Here is a 24,773-nt window from a genome sequence, read left to right as displayed (position 1 = left end):
GGCTCAGCGGCCACGGCACACGGGCCCAGCCGCTCCGCGGCACGTGGGATCCTCCCGGACCGGGGCGCGAACCCGTGTCCCCTGCCTCGGCAGGCGGGCTCTCAACCGCTGCGCCACCAGGGAAGCCCCACAGGTTTCTTTTTAACAAATCCCACAGGGATTCATTTTAAGATTTGAAACTTCTCTTTTCAAGTTAAATTTTTTTTGTTTTTTCTTTTAAAAATTTTTTGTTAATTTTTTCCAGTTTTCTTGAGATATAATTGACAATCAAAACTGTATAAGTTTAAGTTGTACAGTGTAATTATTTAAGTTTATTATGAAATGACCACAATATTTAATTTTTAAACTAAATTTTATTATTTAACCTGTCCACCAGCAATTGTACTAGTTTTATGCTGTTATACATTATATGTTATACAGTATTTATTAGACATTGTGTATTATACTGTGATACCGTTTAGCCTTATTAGTCGGCAGATGCTTCTTGAGGCCCTACTACGCGCTGTCTGGGTGTGGCAGGCATCAAGGCTGAGTTTTTGAACGAGGAGGGGTTTAGTAACTACCCACAGCGAGCTCGGATTGATGTCCAGTGCTGGCTGTGGCTATGGCCAGAGATGACAGGGCTATAAGCTCACAGCGTGTGCTGCAGGGTCGGAAGAGGCAGGCGTGTGGGTGCTATAAGCGCCTGAGGGTGCTGCAAGGTGGGCAGCGTTTGCGGGGAGAGAAGAGAAAGAATGAAACAGGCGCTCTGGGGAGCACAGAGAACATTTCCCGAGGAGGTGGAGCGGAGTTTCTCAGCGGTATTAAAGGCACATTCTGGATGTGTGGTTACCTGGAAACAGAGAGGGCCCATTCACACAGTGTGGGATTCAGGGGGTCCTGGGCGCGGCTGGTTGCCTTCAGCAGAGGCGCCGTGTTCTTCTAGGAGTGGGTCAGCGATGGGGGTGAGCACGGGGGCCAGTCTGGAGCAGGTGCCTGGAGAGCAGGGGGCAGCGTGGGGGTGGACAGGCGAGCGGGCAGCAGCCTCCAGGCTGCAGGAGGGCAGCCCGTGAGCCGGGAGGTGGACGCGGACCGCAGGCCCCGGCCTGACCCTGTTTTCACACTGTGGGTTGCAACGCATCGTTGCGCCTGGAAATCAGGTCCGTAGGTCACGAAAAGCACCTTTAACGAGGAGAGCAGAGCAGAGGTTCTGGGAAGGATTGGGGCGGGCTGCGCGCAGCGTTCGCGCTTGCCGAGCCGGGCTCGCGGGGAGGCTGCGGGATCCACCCGGGCCCCCCGCGGCGTCCACCACGGTCAGCCTTCTCGTCGGAGCCGTCCTCGCGGCGGGCGGAGTGCTGAGCGGCTGAAATCCACCGTGAGTGTCATCTGTAGCTGGTCACGATGTGAAAGGCATGAATAAGCACGTCATCTGCGTCAGCCTGAGTCTGCAGAGTCCCAGGGAGGAACGCCCCACGTCCTTTGCAGAAGAAGGGTTGTCGAGTGCAGCGCTTTTCAAGTTTATGACAATTGTACCGTTTTAATTTAGTACACCTTGCCCTTAAAGTGAAAAAAACCACATAAACGTGGAAAGAACAAAGGCATGTTCAAGTTCAGCTGCTGGGTCCAGAAGTGTAAATATTGACAGTGTTAAGAAAAATGTTGACTCTAGAATCAGCAGACTTTTGACTTTGCCTGAACTGCGTTTCTGAACTACAGTCCAATAAGGAAAACAGGGCAAACTTTATGAAGAAGATTATTTAAATTTTTATCCCACGTTCAAAACTCAGTTGAAATGGGACATACATTATTTAGATTGGAATTCACGCACAGGAGGACTGAACTTTCAGAAGTAAAGGGACGTGTGGAAACAAGACAGCAAGCGGAACTTAGCAATGAACCCCTTGAATCAAAGGAATGAAAGAGACGGTAGTGATTTTGGTACAGTTTCTTCCTCGTTCTACGCACGTTAATGAGAATGCCTTTTATCACCGTAGATGGAAAGTTGAAATATTGACCTGCTTTGGAAACTGTTCCTCAGTATCTGTGTGGAGCACACCATGTTCGTTAAATCCACCGATGATTTAAAATTTAACCTCTTTAAAGTAGCACAGTGTATCGTTACCTCTGTACTGTTGTAGGGCATTTAGAAGTAAGGTTTCCTCAGACCCACAGACGTAGAGAACAGACTGGTGGTTGCTACAGGGGAGGGGGCTGGGAGAGGGAATGGGCTGGGAGTTTGGGGTCAGCAGATGCCAACTGTTACACAGATAAACAACAGGGTCCTACTGTACAGCACAGAGAAGTATATTCAATATCCTGTGATAAACCCTCATGGAAAAGAAGATGAAAAAGAATGTGTGTGTGTGTGTAACTGAGTCACTTTGCCGTACAGCAGAAATTAACACAATATTGTAAATCAACTATATTTTAATTAAAAAAAAGAAGTGAGGTTTTCTGTCCAGAGTGGGTACAGGTTTTTTAGTCTCCATGAGAACAGGATAATGATGGAGCTTTCAGTCTTTGTCAGGTATGGGTGACAAATTATGAGATAATTTTTATGCAGGACTTGATGGATGGGTTCAATTTCACCTCCTAGACAAGTGGGTTACACAGAGTCACAGAACTGAGAAAGGGTCAAGATACGTCAAAATGGAAAAGCTTGAATAAACAAGAGCTGTATTTGGAATCACCGCTTTATACGTCTCTGAGCTTTAACATCCTAAGAAATTCTGCCGACTCTCATGGTTGTATTATAAAAATTAGTGAAAGTTGTTAATTTTATTAAAGGAAGCTCACTGAATGGCCAGCTTATCAATAATTTTTTTAAACATGGGGATAAAATATACAAAACATAAAATTTGCCATTTTAACCATTTTAAGTGTGCAGCTCAGTGGAATTAAGTACGTTCATAAAGCTGTGTAAACATCACTGTTATCTATTTCCAGAACTGTTTCATCATCCCAAATGGAAATTCTGTGCCCATTAAACAAACCTTCCACCTCCCAGACCCTGTTAACCTTTATTCTACTTTTTGTCTCTAAACTAGGTGCCTCATACAAGTAAGATCATACAGTATTTGTCCTTCTGTGATTGGTTTATTTCACTTAGCATAATGTCTTTAAGGTCCATCCATGTTGTAGCGTGTATCAAAATTCCATTCCTTTTCAAGGCTGGATAATAGTCCATTGTTTGTTTAGAGTACATGTTGCTTATCCATTCATCTGTCAATGGACACTTGGCTTAGTTCCACCTTTCGGCTATTGTAAACAGTGCTGCTATGAACATGCATATACAGGTACTTGTTTGAGTTCTTGCTTCCGATTCTTTTGGGTGTATACCTAGAAATAGAATTGCTGGAACTTGTGTTAATTCTGTGTTTAATTCTTTGAGGAATTGTCATGCCATTTTTTATAGAGGCTGCACCATTTTACATTCTCACCAGCAATGCCGAAGGGTTCCAATTTCTCTACATCCTCACCATACTTATTATTTTCCTGGTATCTCATTGTGATTTGATTTGCATTTCCCTGATGACGAGTGATATTGAGCATCTTTTCATGCTTGTTGATCATCTGTGTATCTTCTTTGGAGAAGTGTCACGTCCTTTGCCCATTTTTGAATTTGGTTCTTTGCTTTTTTGTTGTTGAGTTGCAGGAGTTCTTTATTTATTATGGCTATTAAGCCCTTATCAGATGTATGATTTGTGACTATTTTGTCCCTTTCTGTGGGTCTTTTTCACTCTCTTGAGAGTGTCCTTCGATGCACAAATTTTTTAAGTTTGCTGAAGTTCAGTTTATATGTTTTTCTCTTTTGTTGCCTGTGTTTTTGGTGTCATATCCTGGAAATCATTGTCAAATCCAATATCATGAAGATTTTCCATATGTTTTATAGTTTTAACTCTACGTTCAGGTAGAGTTTTAATCCATTTTAATTAATTTTTGTTTGTAGGGTAAAGTAAGAGTCCAGCTTTATTCTTTTGCGTGTGGATATCCAGTTTCCCAGAGCCACTTGTCGAAAAGACTGTCCTGTTGCCCAGTGAATGGTCTCGGGACCTTTGTTAAAAATCACTTCACCATGTGTGAGGGTTTATTTCTGGGCTGTCTGTTCTATTCCATTAGTCTGTGTCTGTCCTTATGCCAATACCACACTGTCTTGATTACCATAGTCTTGTAGTAAGTTCTGAAATCAAGAAATGTGAGCCCTCCAACTTTGCTTTTCTTTTTCAAGATGTTTTTGGCTATTTGGGGTCCCATGAGAATCCTTAGGAATTTTAGAAACATTATATCGATTTTTGCAAAAAATGCCAGTGGGTCTTTGATGGGGATTACATGGAATCTATAAATTGCCTTGGATAGTATTAATCATCTTAACAATATTAAATATTTCAATCCATGAGTACATAATGTTTGCCTTATAGCTTCTTTATGTTCTTATAGCAACATTTGGTAATTGGTGCACAAGTCTTTTGCTGCCTTGGTTAAATTTATTCCTAATTATTATTTTTGATGCTATTTTGAATGGAGTTGTTTTCTTAATTTCCTTTTCAGAGTTTTCATTGTTGGTGTTTGGAAACACACCTGATTTTTGCATGTTGACTTTTGTATCCTATAGATTTGAGGAATTTATTTATTAAGCTCTAGGGTGTGTGTGTGTATGTGTGTTTGTAAATTTTAGGGTTTTCTACAGATAAGATCATGTCATCTGTGAACAGAGGTAACTTCAGTTCTTCTTTTCCCATTTAGATGTTGTTTATTTCTTTTTCTTGCTTGACTCCTCTGGCTAGAACTTCCTATACTTTGTTCAGCAGAAGTGGTGAAAGGATCATCCTTACCTTCCTTGTTTGTGGTCTTAGAGGGAAAAGCTTTCCATCTTTCATCATTGAATGTGATGTTAGCTTTGGGTTTGATATATCTTATTAGAGACCAATTAATCCAAACCTTTTGCTGTGTCTAACTATAGTTTTCTTTTCCCAAAGAACCTACTCAACAGGGCTTATTGGATATGTATTTTTCTGGCTGGGAAGCAATCACGTCTGGCAAATATTGGATCGGCCAAAGAGTTCGTTCGGGTTTTTCTGTAACATCAGAAAAACCCGAACGAACTCTTTGGCCGACCCAGTACTTTCAAAGGTGATATTTAGGTGATAAAAGTGGCACATTTAAATATTTTCAGCGCTCCTAACCCCCATTAAATTTGCAGCTTCCAGGGGAAAATAACAGTGCGTCTCCATATGTCGACTACGTCCAGGAGGGCATGCGAGATAGGGCAAAAGGATGCATGCGTGAGCGGGGGAGAGGGCAGTGACAGCAGGGGAGGTGGGGAGGTGGGGCAGCCTGATGGGAGGGGCACAGAGAGGGTCCTTGGGGGCCAGGAGGGCTGTCCTCTGTGCAGAAAGGAGGGGCCCGGAGGACCCTGACCCCTCCCCCAGGCCACTGGGAGTGAGGTGAAGGGGAGAAAAACAGCGCCCCCGGGAAGGCGCGGCTGCAGTGCGGGTGGAAGGCAGGAGGAGTGTTTGTTGAAAGGCCTGGGGGGTGGGGAGGACCTAGCGGGTGCCGGGCAGTGGCCCATAGAGTCGTCAGACCCACGCGGCCGCGTGTTTGCGGTGGGGAGGCCTCCGGGGGCATCGTGGCGTGATCCTGGGATCTTACAGCTAGTGGTTGGGGTGTTAGTGTGTGTGTATTCGGAGATTTCTTTTAAGGAATTGGCTCCAGTGAGGGTGAGGCCGGCAAGTCTGGGATCCATGGGGCAGGAGTTTGCTACAGCCTCGAAGCCAGATTCTTTCTTCTCCAGGAGACCTCCGTCTTTGCTCTTAAGGCCTCCAGCTGATGGCACGGGGCCCACCCCCACCGTGGAGGGGACTTGCTTCAAGTCCAGGGTCTGCAGATGTTTCCACTTCTACAGAATGCCTTCGGAGCAACCCCCCATTGGTGTCTGGTTAAAGGGCTGGGTGGTAGAGTCTGGACAGACGGACACAGGAGACTAAACTGCCACGGGGGCGAGTGGCCTCAGGGCTGGAGGAGCCTGAAGGCCTGGGGGCTGCCGGTCCTGCGGAGGCTGCAGGGAGGCCACCAGCCTCACCCGTCCTGCCGTGGGGACACAGCACCTCCGCCATCTTGTTACCATCGCCAGGTCTCTCCAGGCCAGCGGCCTCTCGCGGGCCGTCCTTGTGTTTCTGTGCTGGTGATTTAAAGAGTCCCAGAGACCTTGCAGAAGACATAACTGGGTGACAGTAAATGTTTCTGCTCCTTTTAGCTGTGAGGACACTTTGGTAGTGTTTTAATAATTTTGGGTCTGTATTAGCTTTCTGGGACCCCCATAATAAAGTATCATAGACTGGGCGGCTTAAACAACAGAAATTTATTTTCTCAAAGCTCTGGAGGCCAGAAGCCTGAGGTCAAGGTGTGGGCAGGGCTGGTCCCTCCTGAGGCCTCTCTCCTGGGCATGTGGGTGGCCGTCTTCTCCCCGGGTCCTCACGTGGTCGTCTCGCCGTGTGTGTCTATGTCCTCATCTCTTACGTCGGATCGGGACCCACGGTAATGTCTCATTTTGCCTTGATTACCGCTTTGAAGACCCTACCTTCAAATATGGCCACATTCTGAGGTCCTGGAGGTTAGGGCTTCAACGTATGAGTTTGGGGTGGGGTGAGGGGGACACAGTTCAGCCCATAACTGGATCTGACCTTGATTTTTTTTTTTGCTATCATGTTTGGTGGAATTAGTATCCCTAATTTTATGCCCTACCGAAGTCTTTCAGTTTTCCTCTGGGAAGCTTCTGTGAGTCTTTTATTTCTGAGTTCTAGAAAACTGAGCCTGTGAGTTGAGGGAGAAATCTGAAATGGGAGGAGCCCTGTCCCGTGACGATTTCTGGTCTTTCCCGGTCTGGCCTCTGCGTCCTGCACGTCACACCGTGCCGTTGTGCTTTAGCTCATCGTCTCTGTGGGCTGTTTGCGGTGCTTCTGGAATTTCTCTCCCGTGGATTTAGTTCGCTGCAGTGTTGTTTCTGCTGGAACCAGCATCGGTTCGTCTTGTCCTGAGCAGGTCCTTATCTGTAGTGTTTCTTCCAGTCCCTTTTTTTCTGGGTTTTCTATTCTTTCATTGAGAGAAGCGAACCATTTTCTCAATTTTTCTTATTTTTCTCATAGTAAAGCTACTTCAGGGAAATAAGCCTTTACAGGCCCTGGAGGGTAAGATTGGGAAACAACTTCTCAGTTCTGTTTCCCGGTTCACGCGTCATCGAGGCTCTGGTTACTGTTCGCCGAAATGCAGCCTCAGGGGTGAGCCGTCCCCTTGGGGGGGGACACTGGACGCCTGCCTGTCCCCCGTAGGGGCGGAGGGTGTGCCTCCAGGTAGCCCTGGACGTGGCCGGTGGCCCTTGTTGCTGTCTGGTTTTCTTCCCTCTGACGGGGTGATGCTGATGGCTCCCTGAGCCCCCTTTGTGAACCCTGCCTGCGTGGACACAGGCCCTGAAGAGCCAGGCAGTGTCTCTCCGCCGGTGCTTCCTGAGAGTGAGGCTGGGGGCTGCCACGGAGAGAGTTGTGTTACCAGGGAGCACAGGGTTCATCTGCGGGGAGTGAGACCAAGAAGGGGCATCTGCAGCTCAGTGTGGCAGATGGAAGGACGGGCATGAGCCCAGAGTGGACACTGACTGAGCTATCGTGGGTGGTGGTGATTGGTGAGGGGCAATTCAGGGGGGCTTCCTGGAGGAGGTGATCCCTGACCTCAGTCCTACAGGGTAGCAGGACTTAGCTGCTGATGGAGTTGAGAACAAAGCCTATGGGTGCAGAGGCTGGAGAAAGGCTCACATGGTCAGGAGTTATGAATTGTTCAGGGCCGAGGGTCCAGGATGCCTCTGGGGTGGATTATGACAGAGAACGTTAATGGCCGTTGCCACTGTTCCTGAAAATGTTCTTAATTCTGGTGATTTCTGAGAGAGAGGGGGGGCTTCCTGGAGGAGGTGATCCCTGACCTCAGTCCTACAGGGTAGCAGGACTTAGCTGCTGATGGAGTTGAGAACAAAGCCTATGGGTGCAGAGGCTGGAGAAAGGCTCACATGGTCAGGAGTTATGAATTGTTCAGGGCCGAGGGTCCAGGATGCCTCTGGGGTGGATTATGACAGAGAACGTTAATGGCTGTTGCCACTGTTCCTGAAAATGTTCTTAATTCTGGTGATTTCTGAGAGAGAGGAATGGGGTGTGTGTGTGTGTGTGTGTGTGTGTGTGTGTGTGTGTGTGTAGCAGGCGAGGGGGCTCTTCATGACCACGGCACTGGTTCCTTTCTCTGCCTGGAATCCCCCCGCTGCGGTCCAGAATGTGACCCCGAACAGCCTCCTGTCCTCGTGGAAAGAGGTCTCTTGGAGAAGGTCACGTCATAGGTGGTCTCTTGTCTGTGAGTGTCAGGCGTGTTGTTTTTTTGTGTCCAGAAACAAAGGGGTGATGGGTCCCCAGTCCGGACCAGGATGCTGTGCTGCCCACCCCCGCCCCAGTCCTCTGCATTTTGCGGGAGGTGGGGTTTGTTGGGGTCGGCTCCGAAACCCTCGCTGGCTGTCCCGTACAGATCAGGTGTGTGGTTGTGCCCCAGGAGATGAAGGAGGAAGACGGGACCTCCCTTCCCTGCCTGTCGGGGGCTCTTTGCAGGAGCCGAGCGTGCATCTTCACGGAGCTGATGTCGCGCCAGCTCCCCTGGCCGTCGGCGGGTCCTCACGTCCATTCCAGGGGCCCTGCCCGTGAGTGTGGTTCCCAGCATGGGGCCTGCAGGGGGCGCCTGGACTCTGTAGGTGGTGGCGCGACGTCCACTGACAGTGGTTCCCTCGAGGCTGTGGCTGGCGGAGGCAGCATTTGCACGGGTGGTCCTCAGAGGACGCCGGCAACGCCCCACCCCCCCGCGGTGCTCCTCTGGACTCAGGCGGTCTGTGTTGCCCGAAGCCTCAGAAAGTCTTCAGGATGTTGATAACTGTGGATGGCCACCCGCCTCCCGCCTCCCCTCGAGTGCCTCTGCCCCACGGCCCTGTGACCGCAGGTGGCTGCTCGAGGTTCTGGAGTTGGTGCCAGTGCCCTGGCGCCCCCAAATCCGAGTGGTGTCCGGCGTCACCCGCGCAGACGCGTTGCCTGTGAGCCTCCGGCGAGCGGCGGGCTTTCCATCTGGCCGGACTTCTCACGGTCTGTCTTCATTCCAGGTGCCGCGGCCCAGTCCACGCGATTTGAAGACATCAGGAAGGAACCGATGGCTCTAGCGGGAGGCCCAGATTCCTTTCTGCACCATCCATACTACCAGGTATGAGTGAGTGTGGCAGCGGATTCTGGCAGTGGTCTGGCCGAGGGCCGGGGCACAAATGTAGCTCATAACCTGACCGTCCGTCGCTAGCAGGTCAGGGAGGAAGTGCTGAGTGGGGCTGTGGACACGCCCTTCAGCAGAAAGACCAGGCACTTTCACATGGCCTTCTTTGCTTTGCTTGGAAGAGCTCCCCATCACTGTGACCGCAGCATCCTTTTCTACAGGATTTCCATTACAGTGCACACTTCCCTGCAATGACGCGGGCCCTGTGTTGTCCCCCGCTGGGCCCTGAGACTCCAGGTGGTGAGTGGGAAGGGTGGCCAATGTTGGAATTTCAAGCAGAGGCGTGAGCTTCCGGGGCGAGGAAGTAGGAAGGAGAAGGTCCTCGGCCCAGCGGTCACCTGCCTGTCACAGGTGGAGCCCTTCCCGCCCCGACAGCATCAGGCAGGCTTTGTGGGACCGCAGGTTCACCTCCAGCCCTTGTGCCTGGGCTGTGGGACGAGTTTCATCTGTAAGTGTCCGTTGTCTCCTGTGGCAGGTGTTTGTTTGAACTTTTGCTTTATGGTGTAGACAGATACGTTTGATCCTTAGATCTTTGGATTTGGCAAGTGAATCTTGGTTTCTCCTCAGCCCTTCAGCATGTGAAGCACTTGTGCCACCTCTCTCTCGGCCCCTGTTGTTCCAGCAGGAGTCTTACGTTTTGAAGTCCCTTGATCTGATATTTGCACTTCTCTGAGTTTGCCTTTCTCTCCCTGCATCTGTGAAGTCTGTGCTTAGCTGCAGTGATGATAATTTGCCCATAGCATAGGGGCTGCAGAGAGGTGTCTTTTTAATTTTGTTGGTGTCAAAGAGAAAGAGGTCTTGGAAGAAAGACTGGAGATTAGGGGTAGCGTTCACTGTGATTACTGGATTTGAGACAAAGCCACAGTCAGTTTCAAGCGAGACAAGGGGGCTAAAACCTTCGCAGAGCCATGAAGTCTGCTGGTGGCCGCCAGCCTGTTCAGTGGGTGAGCGTTCTCCAGGTCCTGCCCTCTGCCTCCTGCGTGATCATTCTCTGGTCTTAAAGAGGCCGTGGTTGCCTCACCCTGTCGATTGAAACTCCGTGATGCCGCTGTGGGTCATGGGTTCAGCTCTCACTTGACCGCTTAGCTTTGGCTGGTGGTCACCGCAGCCTGCCAGCCTCACACTTGGCGCCAGTACTCCCGGGGAAGTGAGTCTGCAAGTTAGCTGAGCAGCTTCCTCTTTGCTGGTCACAGAGTGAACCGTAAGGGCCAGATAGGACGTAGGGAAGGTTCCACCCCGAGGCCCTCTTAGCTCAACCCACTGGCATCTCAGATTTCCTCTGGTCCAGGCAGGGATGGCAGGAGTGCTAGCTGTAGCCAGTGCCTGGCTTCGCGGACGTGGTAGGTGTCTGTAGTCGCCGTCCCAGTTGCCCAAGGCTCTTCCCAGGAGCCAGGAGGCCGCGGACACACGGTGGGCCCTGCCAGCGGAGCCTGTCACCCCGAGAGGAAGGGCTCCGTCATGCCGTGCCGCGGCTTTTGCAGGCACTGTTGCACTCCTGCGAGAGTCCAGCAGGCGGGCTTGGCAGCTCTTACCCTCTGTTCCTGGAAAAATCAGCCGACAGTTCCAGAATTTCTCAGAACATGGGATGATTTACAATGCGTTCGGTCTTGAGTAATCTGCAGTTACAGCAAATAGATACATCTCCAAGTTTTTAGGGAGAAGAATTTCTTTGTAAGATCGTCAGCGTACAAATAATGTTCTCATTCTAGCTGCTCACTCATCGCTGTGGCTTGGATTAGGGTTCGGTCAATGAGTCGCGGCTCAGTCGAGTTTGTTCTGGACGTAGAAGCACCCGAAGGATTTTGTGCATTTAATCACCCTGCTTCCTGCTTCAGGGACAGAGGCAGCAGGTCGGTAGGGGGCATGGGATGGGGGTGCTGGTGGAGGGGCGGTGAACCACTTCACTGTTTGACTTAGGCTGTTCCTTTAAACTGTGATACTGTCATGGTTCTGTGGCCCCGGGGGAAACCATGGGACGCCTCAGTGTCCATGCTGGTGAGCAAGGGCGCACGGTGTCGTCAGGGTGACGCGGGGATTGGGAGAAGGGTGTGCAAGTTACCCGGCACCGGGCCAGCCTGGTCTTAATCGTCCACCCGGCGTCGTTCCCTGTAATTCTTCGTTTTTTTTTTTTTTTTGTTATTCGTTTGTTTGTTTGTTTTTTTCTTTTTGGCTGTGCCGTGCAGCTTGTGGGATCTTAGTTCTCCGACCAGGGATCGAACCCGGGCCCTCAGCAGTGAAAGTGCGGAGTCCTAACCGCTGGACCGCCAGGGAGTTCCTCCTTAAGTCCTTGGATGTTGACTGAACACCAGCCAGGCGCCACCTGCAGTGTGAGCGCTGGGTGGCAGCTCTTCTCCAGCAGCCGCTTTCCTGGGGCTTCTGACTCCTAGCTGGGGAGAGGGTCATGGGGAAACTGGCAAATGAGATAAGTGTGAGTAATGGTCATGATTCTCAAGCAAAGAAAACCCGACAGCGGGAGAGAGAGAGGCCAGGAAGTCAGGGAGACCCCCATGGAGGGGGTGCCCAGAGCTGGGGGGCGGCACCCGGGCCGGGCTGGGGCAGAGCCTTTGCAGGGGCCAGAGGCTAGCACAGCTGGCCTGCAGAGCCAGGGAGGGGTCTGGATTTCAGTCAGTTAGGAGGGAGAGGTCTTGGCGGATTTGTAAGTAGAGGCCTGCAGCCCACTGTCTGCAGTTCTAAAATCCCCAAAGCTCCGAGCCAAGAAGTCTCTTCATGGCTCACATCTTGCAGAATCGGATTCTACCTGTCGGAACTGGGTCCCTCAGGTACACGGCGGGGCTCGGTGACCGGGCCGCCCTGGGCCCTGGGTCATCTTTCTCAAGTCCAGAAAATTCTTATTTCCCAGCCGTATCCTCCAGGGTTCTGATTACGCAGCTAGTATGAGGTACATTTCTTTATTATACATAAAATAACATACGCTATCCTTCAGAAACACACACACACACACACACACAGAGAAAATAAAAATGAGTTCAGGCACAGCCATTTGAGGAACGTGTTGAACTGTGATGTAGAAATGAGATGCTTGAATGTAGGTTTGACACTCAGACCTGTGGGGTTGAAATTTGAGATAGGTTGTTAAGGTTCCCGTCGGTCCTTAAAGATCTTGGGGGCGAAGGTGTCCGAGATCCCACTGACGAGAGACAGTGGGTCCGAGATCCTGCGCGGCCCCTCGTGGCGTATGGAGAGGAGACGGCCCTCGGTGACAGCCTGCACGCCCAGCCTCTTCAAGCCTAGCCACCCCAAGAGAAGGCTGCTGTCCTGGCCTTCCTTGTGCATGAGTGCAGTGGCTCCACCCTCGGCGTCGGTGAGATCGGCAAGAGTCTGGAGAGTATGTCCCGCTACAGGAAAAACGAGTGGGTTGTTGAATGCCGGCTCCGGACACTGAAAACTGCTCTGGCCGAGCGAACTGGGCGACCCGAGGTAGAGCTCAGGGACCAGAGGAAGGCCTGGGGCGGAGGCGCGGCCGTCCTCGGATCATGGAGGAGACCAGTGGCGTGGAAGAGGAGGAAAAGGAGGAGACTGCGGCTGCCATCCGTGGCCGTAGGGGTCGAAGTGATGGAGAGGTTGATATCACCGCTTCGGAGCTGGAGCGCCAGAAAGGAAAACTCAGCAGGCGTCAACTCTTCGCTCATCCCAGATGCTTCGGGCAGTCTCCTTGGGTTAGGACCGCTGCAGACGCTGATCCTGGGTGTTGCGCTATGTGACTGGTATCTTTGTGGAAGGAACCGAGGGGAGCTTAGTTCCTGAGGATGTGATAACGCAGGAAACGGACTCCTTGTAAGTGGCAACACCCAGCCCAGCCTCCTTCCCTCTGAAGGGTGAGTTAGCTGGCTCCAGCACCTTTGCCACTTGTCTTACCCAGGCCCGAGGCCAACCTCGGAAAACTAAGCCTGGGTCTATGCAGTCTAGGCACCTGGAATGTCCTATCAAGGGCCAAGGTTCAGAACAGCCTCAGGCCCAGCTTCAGCCCGAGGCTCAGCCCCATCCTCATCTTCAGGCTCGTGAATGCAGTTTCTTGTGAATTTAAAGTTATTTCTACCTATATTTTTATGACCAGTCTCATTTTAAATAAGGTAAAAAAAAAAGGGGAAAAAAAAGTCTACAGAGAAAAACTCCTGTTTTTGCCATGTGATGTTCCACAAGTGCAGCTATAGAAAAGTGCTTGTCAGTTGAATAAAAACCACATTTGATAGAGGGGGAAAAAAAAAGATTACTGGCGAATCTTCAGATATTTAATCCAGATATTGATTTCTACTTTTATAATTTTTTTTCCTGATTTCTGATTTGAAAAGGCATTCGCTTGTATTAGAGGTCAAACGTCGTGGAAGGGCTTCCCTGGTGGTGCAGTGGCTGAGAGTCCGCCTGCCGATGCGGGGGACGCGGGTTCGTGCCCCGGTCCGGGAGGATCCCACGTGCCGCGGAGCGGCTGGGCCCGTGAGCCGTGGCCGCTGAGCCTGCACTCTAGAGCCCACGAGGCACAATTATTGAAGCCCGCACACCTAGAGCCCGTGCTCCGCAACAGGAGAAGCCACCAAAGCCTGCACACTGCAACAAAGAGTAGCCCCTGCTCACGGCAACTAGAGAAAGCCCGCGCTCAGCAATGAAGACCCAATGCAGCCAAAAATAAATAAAATAAGCTACAAGGATATATTGTACAACACAGGGAATATAGCCAATATTTTATAATGACTATAAATGGAGTAAAACCTTCAAAAACTGTGAATTGTACACCTGTAACATATAATAAGGCACAGCAACTATACTTCAGTAAAGAAATGGAAAAAAAAAGACTATCTGCTTAATACTGTACCTGTTCCATTCTTTTAATTAATTTTTTAAAATAATTATCATATACAGTGGTAGTATGAAGATTCACTGATTTCATTTCACTGATTTACCCTGAATTAGAAATGCATCAAAACCCTTTTGTTGGGCTTCCCTGGTGGCACAGTGGTTGAGAGTCCGCCTGCCGATGCAGGAGACACGGGTTCGTGCCCCGGTCCGGGAAGATCCCACAGGCCGCGGGGCGGCTGGGCCCGTGAGCCATGGCCGCTGAGCCTGCGCGTCCGGAGCCTGTGCTCCGCAACGGGAGAGGCCACAGCGGTGAGAGGCCCGTGTACCGCAAAAAAAAAAAAAACCAAACGTGGTGGAAACTGTCCTTGTGATCCTGCCTTTCTGCAACTCCAGTTGCCGGTACAGGTGAAACAACAGCCTTCCTGCGGTAGCCCCTCTTCCCCTACATCCCCATCTGTAATTTCATAAATTCTGTCTCAGCCCCACGTCTCTGCAGGTTGCTTCCTTTGGCCCCATTTCAGTTGTGCATTCCTGAGCCTTCAGGGCCAGGAGCGTCCCCTTGCAGGGCCGGGGTTGGCAAACCACAGCCTGTGGGCCAAATCCGGCCCCTGCCTGCTTTTGTAAATAAAGTTTTATTGGAACCCAGCCATGTTCCTTCACTGAACATCTCATCTGCGGCTGCTTTGGGGCTTCACCAGCAGAGCTGAGCGACGTCTGGCCCTCTGCAGACCACCTCCTGCTTTAGGACATCTCTTAGTGCAATGACTCTTCTGGGTGGACAGAGGCCCGAGTGGGCCTCCTCGTGTCTGCTTCTCTCCTTCCTCACCGTGGGGACAGCAGGGACAAGACTCAGCCCACCCGTGAGACCTCGACTGCCAGTCACGCGCAGCTTTGGGTCTTCGGCTGGGCTCGCGTCTGGCCCCCCCATCTCTCAGCGGCGTCTGAAGGAGCTGGGCGCTCTCATCCCTTACGATCTGGACTTGGGCTCATTCTCTGGGATCGAATTCCATTCGCAAAGTTGGTCACTGTCCTTTACTTTTTAGCCAGAGGGTCGTCCTGTGGCTTCTCCGTTTCTCATCTTATTCACCCATACTTTGGCGAAGAGGCATTTTCATTGGACTTCGTTTTCTTCAAGAAATTTGTGGACGGTTCCTCCCACTCGTCATGGTGGGGGGAGACGGATGCCAAGATCAGTTGAGACATCACTTATTTATTTTTATTTTTATCTTTTTATTGAAGTGTAGTTGACTTAACAATGTTGAGTTAATTTCTGCTGTACAGCAAAGTGACTCAGTTATACATATATATGCATTCTTTTTTTAAAATATTCTTTCCCATTACGGTTTATCACCGGATATTGAACATAGTTCCCTGTGCTCTACAGTAGGACCTTGTTGTTTATCCATCCTATATGTAATAGTTTGCATTTGCTAACCCCAAACTCCCAATCCATCCCTCCCCCACCCCCTAACCCCTTGGCAACCACAAGTCTGTTCACTATGAGACATCACTTGCTTTTATGAGACTCTTCCAGTGGATAGGACCTTCACCTAAAGTAGTTTCGCAAATCGTTCAACATTATTTCTGAATTTAGTAACAACCACTATTTAATAGAGATGTTTTGCACAGTGAAGCTGGCAATTGATGAATGCATTGACAACACGCTCTTCGTGACTAGACGCCTTTTAGGTTCTCTGTACGTGCCTTGCTTACCATGTCACTGTGAGAATGAAAGTCACTTACGTAGAGCCCCTGGCCTTGTCTTGGCACATAAACAAACCTCATTAAATGGGAACTGTTATTTTGATACACGACGTGAGCTGCTGATTTGTTAGAGTGTAGATTCTTTTTTAGCAGTAGAATTTGTAAGTGATTTTTTTGTGCTGCCTCTGTCACTTCAAGGTTATAATCTTTTCAAGTCTTTGAAATCACTGTAGAAAATTCACTTCAAAAGGAGGGCTTCCCTGATGGCGCAGGGGTTAAGAATCCGCCTGCCAATGCAGGGGACATGGGTTCGAACCCCGGCCCGGGAGGATCCCACGTGCCGTGGAGCAGCGAAGCCCGTGTGCCACAACTACTGAGCCTGCGCTCTAGAGCCCGCGAGCCACAACTGCTGAGCCCGTGTGCCACAACTACTGAAGCCCACGTGCCTAGAGCCCGTGCTCCACAACAAGAGAAGTCACCGCAGTGAGAAGCCCGTGCACCGCAACGAAGAGTAGCCCCCGCTCACGGCAACTAGAGAAAGCCTGCGCACAGCAACGAAGACCCAGTGCAGCCAAAAATAAATAAATTAATTAAAATTAAAATTTAAAAAAAGTAGATGATACTTGGTTTGGGTAAACATTTTCTCCCTGATGTGACAGACTGTAGTCCATTGGTTTTATTTCTTGGAATCCTGGATGGTCAGTGGCGTGTTAGGAAACAGCACACGAGTTTACATTTTCTGTCACTTGTGGAATCAGTTGAACGCCCTTTTCTTTAAACACTGGGAGTCACGTGGCTGATTTGTTGATTCCCTTCGTGTTCTGGGAATGATGGGCCGACCGTGGCTGGATGTTGCGGTCAAGATGCAGGAGGAGAGAGCCCTGCCTTGGGAGACTCCCAGCCCTGGTGGGACAGACAAGCAGAGGAAACAGACCATCAGCCTCAGCCATGAGCTTGGGGACGGGGGGACACCAGCGGGGACCCCGCATCATTTCCTGATGGAACCCGTCGCTCACCACTCGGTGGAGATCGGCTAGTGGGGAGAAGCTTCAGCGCTTCTGGATCCTCGACTTGGGTTCTCTGATTTTACCCTCCACCAGCCCTCAGAGGTGGGACCTTCATACCTTTGTGATACCCATTTTACAGGTGAGAACGCCAAGCCGCTGTCTGCTGGTTGGCATGCCAAGGACGTCACTAGGATTTTCCTAAGTGGGACTCTTCCCACAGCCCTTCACGTTCTCCCCTTTTCAGATGAGAAGAGCAAGGCAGACCGAGGCCGTCTCCCCTACCGGGGGACAGGTGTGGTTTTCTTAACGTTTGTATCTGTGGAGGATGTGAATGCTCACACTGGCGGCACCACACGGGTCCCAGTCTCCTCAGAGCCTTGCGATGAAGCGTTGTGCTTGTGTCCTGGGATTCTACACTCACTGAATTTCCTGGATCCTAAAGCGCCATGGGATAAAGGGTCCATTTTAATGACAACTTTTCATTCAAAATAAAGATGATCACGTATCATCCTTAAATGTGGATCGGTTGGAAAGTGTTTAAATTTCAAAATTGTTAAAATGGGGGAGTGCCTTAGAATCGGTGAAATACTACAAGTAAGTACACATAAGTGAAAATTTTAAAAGTATACATTTCTTATTGGAGAAGGACAGACTTGCTCTCTCCTGAATGCTTTTGTTTGTATTGACTAAATACTTCTGGAAGAGTGCGGGCTGGAGGTCTTGGATTTCTTCTGGAGTATCACAGAGCTATATTTCTTGAGTACCTTCTATGCGTTCTGTTCCGCATCTGATACCATGGCAAGCACCGTGCGGAGGTTAGGCATCTGTTTCTTTTAGGGGGACCAAGGCTTGCAGGTGCTGGCAACTCCCAGGTCACGCAGCTGGTACCCGGTAGCTCGGGCTGGGGCCTGTGGGCCGGGTCTCCCCATCCTGTCTCTTGGCTTCTCCTGGGTGCCCTGTGCTTGGCTGGGCAGGTGTGTGATGCCGGCCGGCAGGCCGATCAGTCGATTGAGGGGCTGGACTTAATTAAAGCTCTGTCTAGTAAGGTTTCATTGCTGCAGTGGGGGCGGGGCTTGGGGCCAGCAGAGTGGCGGGGGGGGCAGGGAGAGGGCAGGATCCGCCTGTGGAATGGTGACTCAGGCCCTGGGTTCCTGGTCGGCTGCTCAGCATCCTGGCGCCTGGCTTCTGTTGACGCCACCCCCCGACTCGTGTTTATTGCTGTCATGTGACAGGGCCCGCAGACCTGCACTTGCCCTTTCTGGTGTCAGCTGAGTTCGACTGTCATCCGCGTCATCCCTTGGGGCCTGGACGGTCCTGCTTGGCCCGGCCTCTGGCCGTCGGGGCCCCTGTGCACCCTACCTTCTGCACATGTCCAGGCAGGCCCTCGGGTCTCAGGTTAATGCTCCCTCTTTGCAGGAAAGCTGGCTGGACCTTCTAAGGGAGGTGGACGGGGGTCGTGCTTTGCCCGTCACAGACCTGAACGCCACCTGCTGTGCTGTCCTCATTCACACCGCCGCCTTCTGCCCACGCGGCCTCCACGCTCAGCCCTGAGTTGCGTCTCACCTGTGCCCGGCCCGTGTGGAGGCTCTGCCCCGTCTCCCAGAAGCGGGATGGCCCTGTTGGAAGCTGGGGTGCCCAGGGCTTGCCCGTGCCTTCGGCTCTGGGTTTGAAAGTGCGCTCTGGCCGTTGCGGGGAGACCCCGCTCCCCCTGTCTCCCTAGGGGTGTCCTTCCCGGGGCCGCAGATCAGAGGCCGTGCTTGTCTCCTGTTTGTGGGCCTGTCTGGTGGACGGCGGCTTGTGTGGGGGCCGAGGCTGCCGGCGCACAGCCTCTGGGTGATTTCTGTGCCCTCTGAAGACGGGGTCACGGGCGGGGGCCCTGTCACCGTGTTGTAATATCTGGTTATGGCCCGTCGTGCATGCAGTGGCCCTCTTAACGACTGGTTAGATTTGGAGATGAAGCAGGGTGTGTCTTGGAGGCGATGGGGTGACGTGGCACTTTCTTGGCTGGTCTGGGCGCTGGAGAGCTTCCTGTTCACTCGGCTGCAAAGGGATGAATAAGCTGGGTCCTTTCTGCAGGTGCGTTGGACGGGCAGCTGGAGGACAGGGGCAGGTTGTGATCACGCAGAAAATGTTTCGATGGACGGAAACTTCGCAGTTGCAACTGTTTTTCAGAAATGGTACATTTTTGGAGAAGGAGGAACCTGAAAATTACTCCTTTTATTAAAGCATATGGAGTAATTTCAACCCGAGCTTCTTGACTCTAATTTCCTATTTAAGTGTTTGGTCTTTATAGTAGCAGCTAGGTTTCAATAATATTCGGTGCCGTATTTAGCTTGTACTGAGTCTCACAGTGGCCTGCCTGGGTCCTTGTATTGTTCCTGGCTGCTTTTTCCTCTTTGGGCAAAGTGTCCTCTGCTGCCTGGGCCTCCCCTGCAGTTGTTAACCCAGCAATGATCTTCATATACAGTAAACACTCGCTTGGGCACTTTCCCCAGAACACGCTAAATATTTATGCATGTTCGAGGGAGACCATGAGAATGTGGCCACTGGTCCTTTAAAAATTATTATTATTATTCTTTTATTAACTAGGCAGAAATCAAAAGAAAAGTGTTTGAAGTTACTGTAATTGAAGGCTACCATTATTATCCACATCTATGAGATTCTCCTGTAATTGATCTTTAAGGAAAGATCTTACTGAATTTTCTGTCACTGTGCTTTAGTTTTCCTGGAAAGGTGGTGGAAATCTGACATTTCTTTTTCTGGCCTTCAGCCTTGGGGGAGTTCTCCTGGGCTTGCTGAGATGTAGGAAGTTCTGTGAAGGTTTTCAGTCCTGCCCTGGCTGCTGGAGATGGGGAGGGGAAGGCTGTCTCCACCAGCTGCTTCCAGGTGCCTGGGAGCCCGCTCAGGAGAAAGGGACTGGGCTTAAAAAATAAATTTAAAAAAACCGTAAAAGGAGCATAAGCTCCTAGGAAAAACACGTCATTATTATTGGTAGAAACTTCCAAAGTATGACGGAAACGTAAGAAGCTGCATCTGACGTTTATTTCACAGGGAAACCGGCATCTACTGTGGTTGTTAAGGATGGTCGCGATCAAGGTGAAGATACTGAACGCACTTTGCCCAGGCTGCCACCAGTACCTGGGCAGAGGTCCTTGGTCCATACCGCCCTTGACACCTGGGCCTTCCCGCCCCTCCAGTCTTTGCTCGAGGCCCCTTTTCAGAGAGTGAGGTCCTCCCTCGAGTTTTATTTAAATCGCAGTTTCCTCTCCTCCTTACCCTGCTGCAGGCTATTCTTTTCTTATTCCACGGCCCCGCCCTCTTAAATTATAAATAAATCAATTGCATAGTATGTTTAGTGCTTACTATCTGTTTTCTCCAGACAAAAGGACAGGATCTTTGGTGTAAGCACTAATGTGCCCGCCTTATACTAGAAGCTTGGTGCGTTTATGTTGAATGGGTGAGTCTCTTTGAAGATCAGCTATATTTCTCTGACCCGTAGGTGACCCAGTGGTGAGGCACCCTCACCTCTGAAGCCCTGTGATTGCTGGCCCGGTCACTGTGTCATCCTGGGGAGGATTCTCTCGTCGCCCGTGAGCTTAAAGACATTGATCCCTAATTGTAGGCTTCTTTTCTTTGTTTTGGCAAGCTTTCTTGTACCGAGAGCTGAGGAAGGCAGTTTCTGCTTTCAGGGTTTCCAGGGCTGATCGTCAGGGTGGGTGTGTTACGTTTCGGGGTCCCAGTGAAGTGGGTGTTGATGCGTTTACGAAACCTCCTTCTTAAGGAGCAAGTTCTCGGACTGAACTGGGGGCACAGTACGAGGATTGAGGGCGCAGTCTCGGGGTCCCTGGGCTCTTCCTCTGTCTCCCGTCCTGGGGTGTGACATGTGCAGGACTCTTATGTCTTGGCTTCTCCCCGAGCCGGCGGTTCAGGGCGAGCCGTGGCACGGCCTGGGGTCGGGTCGTATGCTGCTGTGGCCACTCGGAGAGTGGGGGTGGACCTGGGGTTAGGAGGCTGGTCTCCGGGCTGGGGGCTGGTTAGAGTGTGGATTAGGAAGGGTTTGAGGCTTCCTTTTGTGTCTGGCTTAGGCACCGAGCTGAAGGGTGGCTGAGTGGCCTTCACTGAAGTATTTCTGGGTTTCCATTGCTGTATCTTCATGGGGGCCCTGCTACCCCAGACCACCCCAGCCCTCGGTGGGAGGGAGTTTCCCAGTGTGTCCTTGGAGATCAGACATCGGGATGGAGGGAGAGCCGGGAAGGGGTGCAGCGTCTGATCTGCTGTTGATCCCATTGGTGTGTTTTTCCTGTGCAGAGGTTGGATTTGGTCATTGTATATCTTTCATTTTTTTTTTTTATACTTATCGGTCATGCTTTCCTTTCCCTTCCTGAGCACGTGGAATATATATATATAATATATATATATTTTTTAAATAAATTTATTTATTTAATTTATTTATTTTTGGCTGCATTGGGTCTTTGTTGCTGTGCACCTGATCTGCTGTTGATCCCATTGGTGTGTTTTTCCTGTGCAGAGGTTGGATTTGGTCATTGTATATCTTTCATTTTTTTTTTTTTATACTTATCGGTCATGCTTTCCTTTCCCTTCCTGAGCACGTGGAATATATATATATAATATATATATATTTTTTAAATAAATTTATTTATTTAATTTATTTATTTTTGGCTGCATTGGGTCTTTGTTGCTGTGCACAGGCTTTCTCTAGTTGTGGCGAGCGGGGGCTACTCGTCGTTGCAGTGCAGGCTTCTCATTGCGGGGGCTTCTCGTTGTGGAGCACGGGCTCTAGGTGCACTGGCTTCAGTAGTTGTGGCGCGCGGGCTTAGTTGCTCTGAGGCATGTGGGATCTTCCAGGGCCAGGCTCGAACCCGTGTCGCCTGCATTGACAGGCAGATTCTTAACCACTGCTCCACCAGGGAAGCCCACATGGAATATATTTATCCCAGTTGTTTTAGCACACCTGTCTTCTCGTTTTATTGTCTTTGACGTTTCTAGGTCTGTTTCTCTTGGTTGATTTCTCTTATCATTATGGGTCTGATTTTCGTTTCATGCCTGGCAGTTTTTGATTGGATGCCAGATATGAATTTTACATGCTTGAGTGCTGGCTTTTTTTTTCTTTTTCTTTTTGTGGGTGTTCCTTTAAATATTTGGGAGATTTGTTACAGGAACAGTTAGGCTTCTTGGAAACAGTTTGCTCCATTTGAAGCCTGCTTTTAAACTTTGTTAGCTGGGTCTAGAATAACTTTAGGTCTAGGCCTAATTTGCTCTCACTGTTAAGGCAAGACCCCTCTGAGGACTTGATTCAGTGTCTCGTGTGTAAGGAGGTTTCCCATGTGGCTGCTATGAATGCAGACTTCGTCCTGCCCTGTGCGAGCTCTGGGGCTTGTTCTGCCTGCTTCTTTTTCTGGTGGTTCTTTCCTGGCCTTGGTAGCTTCCTCGTGTGCCTGCACTAGGGCGCCCCCTGCATGTCTCTAAGGGCCTCCACCATGCCACGTCCTCCTCTCTGCCCCGGCCTCCCTGAACTTTGACTTCCACCTCCTTAGAAGGACCCCCAGACACTGCCTGAGACCCCCTTCCTTGCACTGCAGATTGGAAACTCTCTGGAGCCCTCGAGGGGGGCCCTGGGAGATCTCCCCGCATCTGTTTCCCCTCTCTCGGGAGTGCTGTCCTCTGCTGCCTGGTGTCCAGTGTATGAAAACCACTTCAATTTTTGGTTATTTAAGAAGAGAGGGTACGTGCAATCCCTGGTATTCTATCTTGGCTGGAAGCACAGAAGTGCCCATAATATTATTTCAACCATGGTTCTGGGAATAAATTAGCCTCAGAACATTTGTATGTAATATATAGAATCAGCTTTGGAGCTGAAAAGAAGTACAGAGGTCATGTGGTACAAAGACCTCACGTCATAGATGAGGAAACAGGCACCGTGAGTGCAGTTATTTGCTCAGGATCAGAGAGTTTGTCACAGTGGCGATTTATGTGTTTGGCTCATGTCACAATAAGGTTTCTCATACACGAAGGACACGATGCACAGCTTCTTGTAGCCTGTGCTGAGGTTGGGAACCCAAGTCCCACAGGCGCAAGCAGACCTTCGACGGAGAACCGAGCGTGCTGTGCCCTGGGGTCTGAGCCACTCCTCTTCCCACACCCCCTTTTTTTTTTTAACTAAAGTGTTGTTGATTTACGATATTGTGTTCGTTTCAGTTGTACAGCAAAGAGGTTTAGTTATACCTGCTTATATATATATATGTGTGTGTATATATATATTCTTTTCCAGTTTCTTTCCCATTACAGATTGTTGCAAGATATTGAGTATAGCTTCCCGTGCTCTACAGTAGGTCCTTGTTGCTTTGTCTTGGCCGCTTGCTTTGCACAAAGCTCCGAGGAGGAGAGCCTCAAGGGAGCATCACCTGACCTGTCAGCGGTGGGTGGGGGGGCCCTTCACCATGCTTCTGGAAGCTCTGCCCTGCCCCGCCCCACCTCACACCTGCCCTCTGAGGAGCTATCACACCTGGTCCAGGTGCTGTGTGGGAACCCAGGTGGGATGCGCTGGGGACCCAGCTTCCCTCGTTCTGACTCCAGATTCTCAGCCGGGGGCTGCCGGTCACCCCTGGCCTCGTGCCCTCTGCTTGCCAGAGGGACGTGGAAACAAGGAAGAGCCACCCCGGCGTTACATCATATTAAACCCTGGGGCCTTTTCCTAGTCCACCAGGGCGGTGAGAACCCTTTCCAAGTTCTGAGATGGTTGTTGAGAAAGTTCAGGGAAGTGACGCTTGTCCTCACCCTGCTGACCTGGGGCAGGGAGTACGGGGCCGGCGCTCTGCGGGGAGGGTAGCCCCGCCACGGCTGATTCCCTGGAGCATCCGGTGCCCGGTGCGTGCCTGCGGGGCTGGTAGACGCGGGGGTAGGGCTGGGGTGCCGCGGGAGCAGGAGGGGAGCTTCGTGCTGGAGGACCCCGGCTCTCTTAACCGCAGTGCCCTGTGTGCCCCCCGGGGGCGGTGTCTCAGGACTGGCTCCCCACTTTAGACGAGGAAGCCGAGGCTCGGGGTGTTAAGGGGTTGTCGCCCGGCCAGGGCGCCTGGATGTTGAACCCATCTCCCCGACTTCCACGCTGGGCTCTCATCAGCTTGTGCCTCTGCCTTGTCAGCCAGCTTCACTACTCGGCCCTTTTCATTTGAGGTCCTTGTGTAGCTGGGTGACCGGACCCCCTTGGCCTCCTGGAGGGGTTCAGCCCGTGGCTGGCGTTTGGCCTGGTCCTTGAGGCTCCCGGAGGCTCAGTGCGGGCAGTCACCTTCTGTGATGGGGGAGGGTCCAGGGAGGGGGGACCAAGATTCGCTTCCAGCAGGTGGAGTCCTGGTTGGCCAGAGTGCCCCGGGGACAGAGTCGGAACACATCTGATTGCATCTGGAAGCGTGCTGTTCGTTTCTCAGATTGCTCGGACACCCTGTGTTGCATTTTGTCCAGGGTGCTTTAGAGGGTGGACGTCCTCTCGTTTCCCAGACAAGTCCCTCTAGAGCCTAAAGCTGACAAGTGGACGTTGTATTAGTCCGTTAGTCGTAGTGGCGGATGTTTGGTCCGTATTCCTTTTCCTTTTCTCAAGGGAGGAGGGTCCCAGGGAGCAAACCGAGCCGGTGGTAGGACGAACGGGCCCTCCTGTCCTGGCCTACCTCTGCAGCTCACGCGTTTGTCACGCTCCCAGCATCCCCTCCCCCGGCCGTCTTGTAGAGGCGCCGTGATGCGATGTCATGCCCACCCCGGCGGGATCGGCTGCAGTGTGTGCCCAGCCAGGGGGCAGGGCCTTCGGCGCTTGATGGGTCAGGTCACGTCCACAGCCGCGCTCCGTGCTTCGTCCGGAGTGAACCCCTGCTCCCCGGTCACGTGGGCTGAGTGACCAGGTCATCGGCAAAGTGCTGCCTCACTGGTCCC

General features: G+C 51.1%; 1 protein-coding gene across 4 annotated transcripts in view; it reads left to right on the top strand.

The window, feature by feature from the left end:
* LOC114486364 (growth factor receptor-bound protein 10-like) overlaps nt 1-24,773 on the top strand; it is a 96,132-nt gene that overhangs the window by 23,416 nt on the left and 47,943 nt on the right. The window contains exon 2 of one of the 4 annotated variants that reach the window (XM_028490283.2): nt 9,152-9,249. The exons of the other annotated variants lie outside the window; for them this stretch is intronic. Coding sequence (XP_028346084.1) covers nt 9,199-9,249 — 51 coding nt within the window. The 5' untranslated portion in view covers nt 9,152-9,198. The remainder of the gene's footprint in view (nt 1-9,151; nt 9,250-24,773) is intronic. 4 annotated transcript variants of the gene reach the window in all.

The sequence above is a fragment of the Physeter macrocephalus genome, chromosome 5, assembly GCF_002837175.3.
Source record: "Physeter macrocephalus isolate SW-GA chromosome 5, ASM283717v5, whole genome shotgun sequence".
NCBI lineage: Eukaryota > Metazoa > Chordata > Mammalia > Artiodactyla > Physeteridae > Physeter > Physeter macrocephalus.
This window is presented reverse-complemented; position numbering and strand designations above follow the sequence as displayed.